Here is a 16,728-nt window from a genome sequence, read left to right on the forward strand (position 1 = left end):
CAGACAGTCAGGGTTTAATAATATTGAGATGTATTGAGAAAGTAATAATCTGCGATGCCTAATTCAGATCATCGCAGATTTATATGTATGTATGTATATATATGTTCCAAAAGTCAAGTCTAAGCTTTAGTTTCTCCTTAAAGTTATTAATTTCGGGATATTTACCATGTTTTTTATTTTTGTTCGGTGGAGCTCGATATTTCGACATTGTCTACGAATGTCTTGTTCACGAGACTCGTGAAGACAAGACATTTGTAATATCCCGAAATTAATAACTTTAATAATAAAAATAACCATGTTAATTTAAAATCTTAGTTTCTCCTTCCATAAATAGCTATATATTTTGTTAAGAAGAGCAGATTATACCAATACACAGAGGTGTACACAAAGGTGCGTAAACACTGGTCTACCCTGTATTCGCCAACCCCCATCCTATAGGATGATAATCCGACACGCATGCAGAGATCAGGCGTAGGGCAATGGCTTTTAGTTGCTGTTCCAAAGCTTGAAACTACAATACCTATATACCACGAATTAGTTGTACAAAAAAACACATTTAAGAAATTCAGACGATTATAAATTGTTATTGGAATTATTAGTTACTTAGTAGTAGGGCTTTGTGCATGTCCGTCTGGGTAGGTACCACCCACTCATCAGTTATTCTACCGCCAAATAACAGTACTCAGTATTGTTCTGTTCCGGTTTGAATGGTGAGTGAGCCAGTGTAATTACCGGCACAAGGGACATAACATCTTAGTTCCCAAGGTTGGGGGCACGTTGACCATGTAAGGAATAATTAATATTTCTTACAGCGCCATTGTCTATGGGTGATGGTGACCACTTACCATCAGGTGGTCCATATGCTCGTCCGCCAACCTATTCCATAAAAAATGTAGTCGCACGCGACTTCGCCCGCGTTTTAGGGTGTTGATTGTCATGTGCCAACACATTGGCAAAAGCGTTGGTTCAGCAGTTTGGTCGTCAAAGAGCGACAGAGAGATAGATAGAGTTACTTTCAAATTTACAATATTAATATAGATTTATTATACCACTAACACACCAATAATCTTGGCTTCATTAACGATGTCACTTGTGCCTTAACACCGGTTAATTTAGCCATAAAATTGGAACACAACGTTAATAAGTATTGAATAAGTACACAGAAATAGTTTGGTGTCATAATAACTGATAACCTTCCCATTAAACTTCCAAAAAACCCTGCTTGTATTGGTAGGACATTGGCGACGTGGGGAATGATTTCTTAAGGCGTAATATAAGATAAGTACCAAAGCAGCCAATCCGCCTACCTGTTTTATTTTATCTTAGAGTCTAATTAAGATTTCTAAGTAAATCCAATTATAAGTGACACATATCCAAGGTGTATCAACAAATAAATAATTCCAAGGGTAGCTCAGTGAGCCAGTCCACTCACAGCCTTATTAGCAGTATAAACACAAACAAACAAATTAAAATATAAAATTCTATCTCTTTTTAATAAAACATTTCAGTACAAACATTTGCTTGTAATAATACACTGGGGTAGTATTAAACCTTATAAAAAATGTAATATCAATAAAAATATATTAAGTTTATTCTCAAATAAATCCGTAGCGATCCAATAATTTGTTTTCGGCTATTTGTTATTTATTCAATGATAAATCACTTGTATAAACATATGGGTTTCAGAGGTACATTCAATTTGTTGTGAAGTCATTCTGATGAAATATAAGCTCGCTGTGTGTATGTACTGAATTTATGTCCGAGAATGTGTTGCGCTTGTTACAGTACGACACACAGGTGTGGTGTTCATTGTCTTGGAATGATTGTTTTAATATTTAAAATTATTTATTAAAATAAAGATATATCACAAGTTTTATCGACTCGAGTCACAATCGAATACTGACAAGAAATTCATTTTAATTTGAAATAACATGCGGTCTGTGCGGTCATCTTTTGACAGTTTCAATTTCTTCTTTAGATTATATGTTGTATGTGAAATGTTTGAACATATACAGACTACTAGCGAACGCACTTACGATCAATTTACTTGTATATGTATGTTGTCTCAACAGCGTGCGGTACTCAGTCAGGATGCACGCTTAGGGTATTTTTTAACATTTTATTGTTCATAATAAATCATTACGATAACACTTTTTAAAAAATATTTTTGCAAAATAATCGATATGCCCGATTAAAAGACATAATAATTATTACAAATTTTACCTAAATGTTTTACGTGCATAATTATTAACCATAAACCGACATTTATAAAGAGTTGTACTGTATTTTTTTTTTTAAATTTACATTTACGTTAATAAGATTGCCAAGGTAGTCAGTCTTAACGCCATTTCTTTTTTTTTATTGAAAATTTAATACGAAAAGAAATAGAACTGCTGGTTCCATTTTCAATTATTCTTATTTATATTTTGAACAAAGTGTGTTTGCAAAGAGGTTTTTTTATCTCTATAATCTTCACAATACCTCTCCCTCACACGTGAGTTAATTTGCGTTCGAAAGCTAGTTATTTTATATATTTTATTAAATAACAACAAAGAAAGCAGCGGTATGTCACAATGCATGTATAACTCGCGTCGTTAGTTTGCTTTGATTCGATGTTATTTACGACGCTAACGACAAATAAAGAGCTTCATTAGAACATTCTGTGGCGCCAAGACCCCCTGAGAATCGTTTTTGATATCGATAGGAATCGTGGCACGTGGGCGTATCAACAGCCGTCTGAAGGAACAGTGATATGTAGCAATAACAATCTGTTTCCTCACATTGATATTATAGAAATGATACCGATTATAGGAGATTATTGAATGAATGATCTCGTTATATTCATCAAGATTATACTTATGTTGTTCGTGTAATATCAAAGAGGGCTTAGTACATAATTATATGTCTGGATTTACCCCGATATTCACTTGATCTACTGTCAAAAGTACGGATGTCTTGCTTTGTTCGTTGTGTGATTTAGACTTATAATGATAATGTCTTATCAGCCGTGACAGTAAACTGTATATACAGACATAAGTTCGCCAGCTATACCCTCATTCTTATAATCAATTAGGATCGAAGTAATCGCAGAGGGGTGGGGCGTAGGACACGCTTTTCGAGAGACGAGTGTAAACACAACCAATTTAAACTCGGTATTGATACTGAGATTTGTGAACAAAAGAACCCTATATCGTATTATATCGATTTTTTACACTTTAATGAATTAAAAATGATACTGTAATAATAAAAAATAAGTTTCATTAATATTTTTTCTTAATACAGACTTAATATTAGACTCTGATCCCAATATAAGTAGCTAAAGCACTTGTGTTTTGGAGAATTAGAATTGACGAAGGTACCACAAACACCCAGACCCAAGACAACGGCCGGGAATAGAACTCAACCACGGAAGTCGACCATTATAGGTAAGTAGTATTAATATAATTATGGGTAAGTATAACATATCATTGCACCATTTTTATAGCTTTTTCGAATTTTATCAAGAATGTGAATTTCGACCCTATTATATATTCTTGTTTAATACTAATAATATTGATTAAAATAAATACTCTAATCAAGCACTAAAAATCTTTAAAAGGGATAACGTTAAATTTCTTTAGAGCTTTACATATCCAACGGAACCACGTACATAAAATATGTGTGTCGTAGAAAAAGATTTACGAGCATCTAAGTACCCAGTGGTCTCACGTTCCCACCATAAAACTGAAGCTTCAACTGAGGATAAAACGATACACCATCATAATATATTACTATTAAAAGTAGGTTCCAGCATCGAGGTTGACTAAGCGATCATAATGCGACTAGGTTGTAAAGTCTGATAACATTTAAAGAACACTACATTTAGAGCAGCTTCGCTTTAGAATTCATTATGCTCTGGATTCAATACCTTTTTAAATTACCCGTATTGCAAACAGTAAGTTAAGTGTTCTGGTGTTTCTTATTATATTACTATCTCTTTCTTTTTTTATTTCACAAGAATGAGTATTTAAATAATAATCCAAATCAATCAATTTTATTGGCTGATAAATATTCTTCTGCAGAACATTTTCTTCTTTAGAAAGACTTGGTACTTATACCTCTAAACTTCACTGCGAGTTAGTTATGACTCAGAACTTCTTGCGACTCATATACTCCTATAATACGTTACATTTAGAAATAGTATGAGTTTATTTTCATTATCAATCTTGAGATGCTTTGGAAGAACTATATAGAAATAATTAAAGTCAATGACTTTCAAATAAACATGCATGAAATATTTCAAAATTAAAAAAAACTTTCTTGTATTATAGCACCATAACCACTTTTTTTGTATCTATGCTTTGTTTTTGATTTTAAATCATTAAATCAAAGCAATTTTGTAGCATGATTTCAACCAGAACTATGATTTGGAGTGCAGTGTCCGATGACGTTGCATACTCCTAACGCAGAGCAAGGATACCACAAAGCTAGGATCTAGGTCAACGTCAAATATTTGAATGGCTACTGCAAATATCCTTCAGGAAACGGAGTAAACATTATAGCCCATTTAAGGGAGCCCATTCTATCAGATTTCAAATAATTCATCATAAAATGTTACAACAAATTCAATTTTCTACTTCAAAACTCATCTTATCTAAAAATGTGTACACATTCTACGAGGTCTCCAAGCGAAATCCATACAAAATTGAGATGGTGAAATTACAGTTCCGCCAATGTAGCAGTGATTCGGGTCGTGCACGAAAAAAAAACAGGTATCGTATGAAAGCCGACAACTTCCAAATTTTTTCCCACTTTTTTTCGATCGCTTTTTGCCTTTTTCCTGGGTTGCCAGCTCGCTACCGTTCGCATCGTGTTGCTAGGTGTTTAAAACTGATGCCTTTTTAAACTTTGGAACGGACATGAATAGAACTCTTGCTTCGTTCTGTTGATTATAATTCGACGCTTGATATAATACGGTGCATTAATCTATTTCAATTTCAGAACAATATTTTTTTTAATTCATTTCATTCTATAGTCCTTATCTATCCTGTTCATTTTTTTCCTTTTTTTATGGTATAGGTTGGCGCACGAGCTAATGGGCCACCTGATGGTAAGTGGTCACCATCGCCCATAGACAAGGACGCTGTAAGAAATATTAACTATTCCTTACATCGTCAATGTGCCATTAACATTGAAAACTGAGATGTTATGTCCCTTATGCCTGCAGTTACACTGGCTCAATCACCCTTCAAACCGGAACACAACAATACTGAGTACTGTTATTTGGCGGTAGAATAACTGATGAGTGGGTAGTACCTACCCAGACGGGCTTGCACAAAGACCTACCACCAAGAAATATTTCATAAGTCGACATCATTGATACAATTTTTAAACAATCTATAAAATACTTTCACTTGACACCTTCGTAAGCAGAAGTGGTATATTGATAGAATAAGCATAGCACGGTAAGCATCCATCAGACAAAGATTGATTTAGAAAATTCTTGTTTAATATCATGAAACGAAGTATATTTCAAAATGTAGTAGCGTATATATGTGTATATAATAGTTCCGTTTAAATTTTGTCAATCAAGGAAACTCTTCAATTCATGACAGGGAACCGCTACTGTCGCTATATGTGATATATACGAAGTTATGCTATCTTGTCTCTATCTTGTATCTAATAGCTTGAACATGGTGTCCAACAGCGAATTTCGACTTTTGACATAAAGACCGAATTATATTATATTTTTCGAAGTTATCGGCAATAACTTGCTGCAGTATTATTTTATATACTTAAATAAAATAATTAATTTGAAAAATATACCATTTTGATTGATATGAAATAAAATCCTTTTCACAATTCTTCAAAGAACTCCAAACAAGAAACCAAGGACTCAGCGTTAGAAATTGTATTATTTATTTTGAATTATAAATGTGGAGCGAGAAAAGTGGGAACCGTAAGCAATCATCGACAATAGTTGAGCGTTCAGTTAGTTTGGCAACGTTCAAGCTGTTTCTATTTTACCTACTTATTTATTTAAAAAACTTAACTTTGAGTACTATTGATAGGGTGTTTGAAATGAAATAATAACTTGGTAGTAGGGCCTTCTTTATGGAACCGGTTGGCGGACGAGCATCTGGGCCACCTGATAGTAAGTGGACACCATAAGAAATATTAACTGTTCCTCACATGCGCCACCAACCTTGAGAACTAAGATGCTATGTCGATTGTGCCTGTAGTTACAGTGGCTCACTCACCCTCCAAACCGGAATACAACAATACTTCGTACTGTTGTTTAGCGGTAAAATATCTGATGAGTGGTACCTACCCAGGTGGGCTTGCACAAAGCCCTACCACCAAGGAGATTTTTGCCGATTCATCTCACTAGAATTTACATTTCGAACCGGTAATAGCTTCACTTAATATACCTAGTTTGTTAAATGACGAATCGATATTGTTTCTATAGGTATCTCAACAACGGCTCCCAAGTTTTTTACGTTGGTTGTATGAGGCATCACCGCCGAATTTGGGAAAGATTAATTGACTCATAGCCAATACTATAATTTTGTTTAGATAAATATGCCAAGAGCTGAGATAGCCCAGTGGTTAGAACGCGTGTATCTTAATCGGTGTTTGCGAGTTCAAACCCAGGCGAGCACCGCTAAATATTCATGTGCTTAATTTGTGTTTATAATTTAACTCGTACTCCGCGGTGAAGGAAAACGTCGTGACGAAACCTGCATCTGTCTAATTTCATAAAAATTCTGCCACATGTGCATTCCATCAACCCGCATTGGAACAGCGTGGTGGAATATGTTCCAAACCCTATCCTTAATGGAAGAGGAGGCCTAAGCCCAGCAGTGGGTAATTTACAGGATGTTACTTTACTGTACTTTTAATATGACAATGTATTTTGACCTGAAATTCATATTAAATAATAGGCACATATTAAAAACTATAAAGCAATCTCATAGAAGGTCATACAGAGATGAGTATTTCTGTTGATTTGTATTATGATTACTTCAAGAATCACCTCTACAATAATTCAGAGTATTGAATAGCATACTTTCAGTGGCTTCTTGATATTTTCTTAGTTTACCTCCATTCTCATTTTGATGCCGTCTGAATTCAATAGATATTTTTAAAGGGTTTCTTTTACGTGAGCACGGAATTATTCTGTCGCGAAGACTTAAAAATTAAATTTCACAAAAGACTAGAAATTTCTTTACGTCTAGACTGAGATGGACCTATTTATTATTTCAATAATGCAGTTTGTGTTCATACAGATACTGGGCGGTTGTTTTTTTTTGTAAATTTATACTGACTTTTTAGAACGTAATTTTTTTTCATAAATGGCCTGTAATGTCATTTTAAAATATCCAAAAGGTTATGTGAACTTCAATAAAAATAAGCGTCTGTATCGTAATAAATAAACGTAGCGTAGTATGTAAACATATTATAATTTGTAAAATTGTAACAATTTTTTAGTTAGTAAAGGTCTGTGAGATTTTTAATGTTATTTTATACAGTGATTTCAAATATTCTGAAAAAGGACTTTTAAGAAAAATCAAACGAGTATCTATTAAAAAAAAATTGCCATACTTATATTTACTATTTGACTTTGATATTAAACGTCCATAAATACTGGAACGAAGCGGTTCATTTCAAACTTGGAACGCGATGACGTTATAAAAATTTTCATAATACCGACCGCAGCTGATGCTGTATTAAATTTTAAATATCGAACGCCTCCCGACCAGCGTTCAATTTGCCGCGAAATCTCCATCGTGACAGTTTGGGGTGAGTACAACGATGAAAAAAAATGTGCGTCAAATGCGAATCAATAGGGAATAACTTTGGTGTACATTTTTTTTTATTATGAAAAAAAAAATAAGCAAAAAGTTTTGTTTGAATACTTGACAGTTTTATCAAAACTTTTTAGCTCTCTTAAACGAGGTTTGTGAGCTATGCAAATTTTTGTAACAATAAAATAAACTTTATTCCCCCGTGTATTCTTAATTCAACTTAATGTAGGCGAAACATTGTATTCCTTCAGCAAAACTAAAATACGTCTACAAATTAAACAACTACGTAAATTAATATGATAGGAAAAAGCTCATAACATCTTCAGAAACATTATTAATATAGCTGAAAAAAGTGTATTAAATAAACAATATCATATGAAAGATGATATCTATTACGCCTCTGAAATAAATATTTGAATAAAACCTATGCGAAGCGCCGAAGATATTGAAAAAAAAAAAAATTCAAACCCGATAACATTCTGTAATGACATCAAAAGTTCGACAAGTAATAAAAAATCTATCGTACCAATTTATTCGGAGTCCATAAATTTTTCGATGGCTATGAAAAAAACTTATGAAAGAAAATGTTCTCATGTTCTTCGTGGAGCAGAAGCCATCAAAATTCGAGGCACTTTCCTTCACTGAGAATATTGTGAGATACCTTATATTAAAATGTAATAAAATTCCCCATAGCTAATATAATTTCGCGGCGTAGTCCGAAAGTTAGGTCGCGAGTTCACGCACCGACATTCTTACTATTTTACAACACATAAATTTATTTTATGGTCGTCTTAATATTTGGCTATTAGTATTGTTTATGACTATGCAAGTTTACATATAAAGTATAAATAAGATTCACATAATATATATATTTTTAATTACGATTAAAATAACATTAATACAATCGCTGGCTATAGAATCGATCACTATTGTTACATAAAGTTTAATTAAAATTTTGTTTCAGTGAGCTAATATTTAGACTATAATATAAATCTTTTTGTAAAACTCTTTTTCTTGCCATTATCATAAACCTTTTTTTTCATATCATGTTTATTCAAATATAAAATATAAAATTAACTCAATGATAAATTTTTGTCAATATAAATAAATAATGATATTAAATTTATTTACTCATAGGCATTAAATTCTGTCTGTCCAAGTCCTAATACGATCGGGAGCCGTGCGGCGGCGCTGTCGGCAATCAATCGATAGGCGACCGGTTGCTAAGCAACGATCATGTTGCAAAATAAACAATCACAATCGAGGATCGGCCGAGCAAATTTACTTTCTTATTTTATTACTTGTGTCAACATTTTAGATAGATATTATCAGATTATTTACTTCCATCCTTTGTGTACCATGTTTTTATATTGAGCGCCAATATGGTTCTATTGCCGCCGTGTTCGCCGGACATTTGTGGGAAAGATTTTCGTTCGTCTTTGAAGAAACCGAGTCCGAACTATCCGCACAAGACAAGGAAATGCAGGATCGTTCCGGCCTTTACGATACAGGCGATGCAGAAGAACACGAAAGTCGTACCTCCCCCGAAGTGCGGTGTGTTCGACCCTTTGCCGCCGAAGCCGACAATGTTCAGGAGATGCTATCAAAGAGGGGAGTTCCCTGTCTGTATTGAGTTCACTACGAGCGGAAAACGGCTCGCTTGGAAGGTAACAACTGTTCACGTGTATCTGATTCGTTTTAATGTGATAGGAAGCTCCGTCGATTTATTGTGTTCGAATAAAACGTTTTCGGGATTCGGTTTTTAGGGTATTGGTAATGTACAATGAAAATAAAATAGGTAACCTGAAAAATCATTGTTAATATTTTATTAATATTAAATTGAGATTTGTGACACCCGTGCAGAGCTGCTGATCGATTATATCAATTTGGTATTTAGACGAGTGTACTCTCAACTAATTATCCTTTTTTTCTTATTTTATAAGTATTTGTCGCAAGTGACTTTCCTCAAGTTTTAAGGGTTGGTTGCCGAGTATTAAAATTGGTGAATATTTCACAGGTGCCGATAGAAAAACTCGATTTCCACCACTATCTTCCAATGTTCTTTGATGGTTTAGCTGAAGGCACGTACCCATTTAGCTTCATCGTGGAACATGGCGTACACGATCTCGTCACAAAAGGATCCTTCAAGGTCTTACCAGTGGTTCCTCAAATCATAATACCGATCAAAAGTAAGTCAAATAATTATCCTTAAATTATATCATGTGAAAATGAAATTAAATTATATAAAATGAAATACTTTTGACGTTGGACGTTCTACCTTAGTCATATAAGAAGTTAAAAATTAAAAAGAAATGCTAAACTTAAGCAACTCCCTGAAATTAGCTGGTTCTTCTCAGTTGTAGTTTTTACTTTGGCTATTAATTTGGTTAATAAATAAAAATATATCGTAATAGAATAAATATAATTTAATAATACTTACTCACTTATTTGGAAAGGAAATCCTTCATGGACGTAAGCCAAACCAAGTTGTCCAAAAAATCTGACTGAAATATATATAAATATATGCATGTATGATATTTTTTAGCCAAGACTGTTATTGATTATAATCAATAATTAAATAAGTACATAAAATTAATGAGTTTATCGTGCCAAATTTCTAAATGAAATTCTGGCTTTAGAAATACGTAATCTGGAATTTTCCAAAAGAATGGCTTTCACCGGTAATGATTCATCACGTTCAATAACACATACAAAAACGGAGCCAGAACTGAAATAGGAGATATTCAATATTCGTAAATTCGCAGCACATTTTTTGAGAGATCACTGCCAGACATGCAACTTGATATTCCTTATTCAGGTGGAATAACGCAGAGTGAAAAATAATCAAACAGCTTCTAATTTCCAGATTAAACGTGTAAAACGATCACTCGGTATTCGATTTCATTCGAGTTTTGATTCGATATATTTCTGATGGGATTGAAAATATGTTTACGGGCTTCGAATAAAGGAATTTAGTTGAACATATCGATGCAATTTATCGATTTATTGTAATGAATTTAGAGTAACAGTTTCGAAAATAATCTACGACATTATGTATGGAAACATATTACTTCGTGAAATCGTTGATGAAAATATTTGAAAGCCCAGTATTTACACGTTGAATAATAATGTATTTATAAGCACCGATGCGTTAATGATCACGAGAGGTCAATTTTAAACATAATTTGATTTAAAAAACATTCATAATATTCCAATAATTTTATAACGTGATCTACAGGAAATGATAATTTACTTAGTTAATTAAATTTTAAATAAATAACATTAAATTCATATATGATATTTGCACAACATATTTCCATTAACAATAACCGTGTTTGTTCAGATGCTCTGGCAACAAAGCGACCTTCGGTTCTCTGCCATGCTCTCAAGTGCATACAAATGCTCGTAACAGGGTGCGACAGGGTCGGCGAGGCGCTCGTCCCCTACTACAGGCAGATATTACCCACTCTGAACCTCTTCAAAGACAGGAATCGTTAGTATTGTAATCATTTTCAACTGTCTTATTTTATAAGTGATCATTTCGTTAATCTATTTCGTCGTCTGAGTGAATTGTTTCTACGTTTAGAAAAATATTTTGCGTATCGTTCATTATATTGGAACATTATTCTAATTCTAGTTAAATCATTTAGTATTCATCAGCCTTTTAATTAGTGATTTCATTTATTTATAAGTGCTTTATTTGTGTTTATAATTCATCTCGTGCTCGGCTGTGAAGGAAAACATCGTGAGGAAACTTGAATGTGCCTAATTTCATCGAAATTCTGACACATGTGTATTCAACCAAACCGCATTGGAACAGCGTGGTGGATTATGTTCCAAACCCTCTCCTTAATGGAAGAGGAGGCCTTATCCCAGCAGTGGGAAATTTACAGGCTGTTACTTTACATTACTTTTTTCATTTTTGGCCATTCATGATTTCAGTACAGCTACCCATCATTTGTACGGTATTAATGTATCGTTTATATTTACATAATAGACACAGAGCATGGATGACATATCCATCAATCTTGGTACATGTATCAAATTGACGCGTTCATAACGTCAGATATTGTTTTCAGTCTAATAGACTCGTCGGGGCGCTCGAGTAGATTAATTATACTCGTCGTCGGGACAACGATGCGAAATTCGGGCGCGTCACGGCTTCACAGCGTCACCGCGACCTGACACCCGACCGCATTGTTACAGGAATTCTGCGCGCTCCGATCTCGTGTTACCTTCGCTTTGTTGACTTGCGACTGCTATGCCGTAGATTCTGTGATTCGGTACAATTGTATAACTCTTGTCGTATCTCGTTGATACGTCCAGTCGTTGTTTTTCAGTGTTGTTCATGATTAATTATATGACTACAAGTTTTTGCCTCGTGTTTTAGGGGTTTAGTTGTCATGTGTTAGGCAATAAAAGTAGCCTATGTCCTTACGTGGAGTTCAAACTTGCTTCATACCAAATTTCATCAAAATTCAGTTTAGCGGTTTGGTAGTGAATAGCGACAAACGGACAGACTATTAAGAAATGAAATACTAGAATTACGTTTACGAAGCTTACAAATCACTTGATTTCACTTCACTTGATTGTTTAATTATTTGTCTTTAATTATTGTATATTTGACGACCTTCGTGGTTGAGTAGTTTGTACACCGGTTTTAATGGGTACGCCACATCGATGTCCGGTTCGAATCCCGGCTGAGTCGATGCAGAAAATTAATTACTTTTCTATGTTGTATTGGGTCTGTTTGTTTGTGGTACCGTCGTTACTTCTGATTTTCTTTAACGCAAGCTACTTCATTGGGATCAGAGTAATGAATGTGATGTTGTCCAAAATAAATATTCATTTTGAACAAATTAGTGAATTCTTTACTAAGAATGCGTCAACTGGTGCGCAAGTTTGTTGTGTTTCACGCCTTCTCATTTCTCGCGTTGTCAAATAGTTGCGGTCGAGGTTTCAGCCGTCTCCGTCGTCGTTTTGCTCCGTTTGTTTTAGCCGGCTAATGTTTTGCAAATTACGTAAAGTATGACACAACTTAGATGTAGCATCGGCAAATTGTACAAAAAACAAAAAAATATAAATACCTCCTTTAGCAAATATAAAAGTGATGTTCTATAGATTGACATTATCGTTAGTTAATCTGGTATAGAAATATCTACGTGTATCGTACTACGATACAACTTAGATGTAGCATCGGCAAAATTCGTAAAACCGATCACATCCGAATTAAGTACGCTATACCAAATTATCAATATTTATTTTTTATGTGAATTTGATCTTAACACAAACGGTATAACAAATATCATATGATCGTACATATTCGTCAATTTGACACGTCGATTTACATGCACTTATTTTCTCTAACGCGAGAATCTATAGCGACGAATAGCGTCGAATGGCGCAAAAGGAAGCTATTTCTTTTGGTTGTATAAATCGGCAGTAATCGATTTGATGAACTTTGCCGATGCTACATCTAAGTTGTGTCGCACTATACCTGCGTCTGTTTACAAGTCATTCCCTTGTTCTAAATCACAAACAACATTCGCTCTTTTAGAGCCACTTTCGTATGTTGTCTGCTTTTTACATTTTTTGGCTTTCCTCGCTACTTCTCGAAATGTATAATAAGCTCTTTGTTAATATGTCTTTGTTACTTTTTTAAAATGTACGACATTGTTTATTTTAATAAACTAGTTTAAATTTGCTTTTTAAAACTTGATATGTATGTTGTTTTTACTATTTTTTTTATAATATCACCATTAGTAGTAAGTAGTACAAGATATGCTTTTGTTTGTTTTTTAGTACAATTGTTAGTTAAAAGGCTGTAAGATAGTTTGCACCTGCAAGTTTAGACATGGGTAATAGATAATACTTCATCGTCAATTTTTTTATGGTATAGGTTGGCGGACGAGCATATGAGCCACGTTATGGTAAGTGGTCACCATCACCCATAGACAATGACACTGTAAGAAATATTAACTGTTCCTTACATTGTCAATGTGCCACCAACCTTAGAAACTGAGATGTTATGTCCCTTATGCCTGTAGTTACACTGGCTCACTCATCCTTCAAACCGGAACACAACAATACTGAATACTGTTATTTGGCGGTAGAATAACTGATGAGTAGGTGGTACCTACCCAGACGGGCTGGCACAAAGCCCTACCACCGAGCTACACCACTCAATATTCAATTAGTCAAGTAGTCGAGTAGTGAGGACACCGGTTCTCATCGGTACGCTACTCCGTGGTCCCGGGTTCGATTCCCGGCCGAGTCGATGTAGAAAATCCATTAGTTTTCTATTTTGTCTTGGGCCTGGATGTTTGTGATACCATCGTTACCTCTGATTTTCCATAAAACAAGTGCTTTAGCTACTTACATTGGTATCAGAGTAATGTATGTCATGTTGTCTTAAAAAGAAATGGTTGTTACTGTACATCATGATTAGTTAATCCAGTATTTATTTGAGAATTGCTTGACAATAGCAACAATAAATTCCAATATTGCTATGTCTTAGATATTTATATTTGTTTCATAATTTATAGGTAATATGGGATCTGGAATAGACCATACGACGACTCGTGGTGAGAACGTTGCAGATTTAATTGAAGATACACTGCAGATCCTGGAGCGCTACGGCGGACCGGACGCATTTATCAACATCAAGTATATGATACCAACATATGAATCTTGTGTATTGAATTAGACTGCGTTTTCCTTTATTTATATTTACCTCATGGAATTATTATTTTTTAAAACAAAATTGAACTATTGTTTTGTAATTCGTTATTATGTTAATAAAGTTTTTGTTTTGCCTTCAAGTTTTTTCTCAATTGACTATTTAATTGTGTAATTGCTTTTCTGTGTATTCTTGTTCGATTCAGTTATTTATATATGTTATTTAGTAATTTTTGGCATCTTTTTAATCAGCTGAAAGTAGATAATACAATACGAGTATAATGAGAGTACTTGGTAGTAATATCAAAATAATCGCTTTTTACTAATTGCATAATTTATGTATGTTTGTACACGGTACGTAAAACAACAAAAATAGTGTACCTGTCTGTCCGTTTGTCAGGAACAGACGAAGCAATTTTTGCAGGTCTTTTACTGAAAGATAGCTGATGTAATATGTAGTGACGAATTCGTAGACACAGTTAGTTTTATAATTCGAATGCACAGAAATATGTATTGCAATTATACGTGTGATGTATATTATGTATAGGAACTGTAGTTACATTTAAAAATGGGCTCTCCTTGCAATGTTTCGATGTAGGATGCCGTAAAGATGGATCGCTAAAACACCGCAACTGAATTAAAATTCCGCGCCCTTAGAATTTGTAAGCGGGCGTAAGAATTAATGAAAGCTAAGGAATAATTGAGCTCATTCATTTTAATACTCATTTAATTATTTGTTGATTTTTTTTTGTACGTTACGTTTGAGGTTTTATATATTGTTTAATGTTACACAAATTTATGTATTGGTTATGTTTATTAAAAATAATTTTAAATTATCTGTATTTTATTTCATAATGCCACTGTGAAGTTTCATTGTTTGTTAATATGAAGGGCTCATGAGTATTAGGCTCTTAATCGATTTTTTTTTTTTCGTTTAATGATTTTCGATAAAATTTGCAATGTAGGACATTTCATCACTAAAAGTAAAATTGGGACGCTTATTTATATTTAGTATTTATTTTATAAATAAATATTTATGGTCCACGAGATTGTCACATTACAATTTTATAACCTATAGAACAGACAGTGATGTGAGTTAATTAGTAATTTACGTATTCATATGGTATTAGGCATTACTCTTTCGACCCGTTCTATAAATATTTGTATATGAAATTGTCAAAAGGAAAACATTGTGCAAAAACCTACACGTGGTAGATGAGAATCTGCCACGTGTATCCAGCACACATTTGAGCAGCGAGGTTAATGAACTCCAAACTTCTAAAAAAAGCAGAGAAGTCCTCTTTCTATTAGAGTGACGTAATGACGTTGTTACTATATAATGTCTACGATAGACTATCATCTAAGTCTATATAGTATATTTAGCTTTTGTCAATCGTTAATTTCTAACGGGCAGAAATTCGCATCCGAACACAGTTATGCCGCCATGATTAGATATGGACCGCTTTCACCTCTGGGGAGCGTCAAGTCAATATTTAGATCAGGCAAAGCAATTTACAGGCTTTGGAGCGGAATCCCGCTATGCATGCATATAATTTGCATTACAAGTTACTTCAGTTTTGGACATAGCGTATGCTAAGGATTGCTTCACACGAGATTATACTTTTTATTACTTTGTAATTACTTGTATTGATAGTCGATCAATATAATCGTTATAAAATCTCTATTGCTTGACGCTAATCAATACATGTGAAGTGTTAAGGCTATGAGTAAGTTTACTTGAGTTACCAACAATCTTGTATATTGATAGATAGCTGCGCATATAAAAACAGTTATTAATTTTAAAGGCTTCTGCAGAAAAATTACTAATTACTAACAATTTAAACAAATTAATTATATTGAGAGAGGAAATCGGTAATAAAGTCCTAAAAAACTTTTTATTAAATGCGAAGATGCGCGGGGGACCCACTAGTCTATACAAAACATCAATTCTTCATATTTTTATTGATTTGAAAAATAAATGAGCAGTATTTCAGGCATCTGTTGTTGTTGTTTTCAAAGCATAGCTAGTGTTAGGAATATTTTTTTATTTATTTACCGGTTAATATTTAGAATGGGATCAGTCAGCAATATTATAATTGGACTAGTTTAATGATATATAAGATATGTGTAAAATAACGCATGAGGAACGAGCTATGAGCATAATTCGGTGTTTGAAATTTCATTTCATATTCATATTCTACCTCTATCAGGTAGACTTACCATTGACATGTTTCGATTGGAAGGATGTGTAACGGCTGGCACA

The 16,728-nt window shown here is 33.8% G+C and overlaps 2 protein-coding genes across 2 annotated transcripts in view; one reads left to right on the plus strand and one right to left on the minus strand.

Moving 5' to 3' along the window:
- Window positions 1–16,728, minus strand: part of LOC124531984 (CUGBP Elav-like family member 4) — a 703,320-nt gene that overhangs the window by 414,771 nt on the left and 271,821 nt on the right. The window lies entirely within an intron of this gene.
- Window positions 9,035–15,249, plus strand: LOC124531982 (parkin coregulated gene protein homolog). The gene is made up of 4 exons (XM_047106587.1): window positions 9,035–9,454; window positions 9,805–9,976; window positions 11,131–11,280; window positions 14,333–15,249. The coding sequence occupies exons 1-4, from the start codon at window positions 9,170–9,172 to the stop codon at window positions 14,491–14,493; spliced, it is 768 nt and encodes a 255-aa protein (XP_046962543.1). The 5' UTR covers window positions 9,035–9,169; the 3' UTR covers window positions 14,494–15,249.

This window comes from Vanessa cardui, chromosome 8 (assembly GCF_905220365.1).
Source record: "Vanessa cardui chromosome 8, ilVanCard2.1, whole genome shotgun sequence".
NCBI lineage: Eukaryota > Metazoa > Arthropoda > Insecta > Lepidoptera > Nymphalidae > Vanessa > Vanessa cardui.

Coding starts and splice junctions, on each gene's coding strand:
- LOC124531982 (XM_047106587.1), top strand. CDS start 9,170: ATGGTTCTATTGCCGCCGTGTTCGCCGGACATTTGTGGGAAAGATTTT. Junction 9,455..9,804: donor GAAAACGGCTCGCTTGGAAG/GTAACAACTGTT, acceptor AATATTTCACAG/GTGCCGATAGAAAAACTCGA. Junction 11,281..14,332: donor CCTCTTCAAAGACAGGAATC/GTTAGTATTGTA, acceptor CATAATTTATAG/GTAATATGGGATCTGGAATA.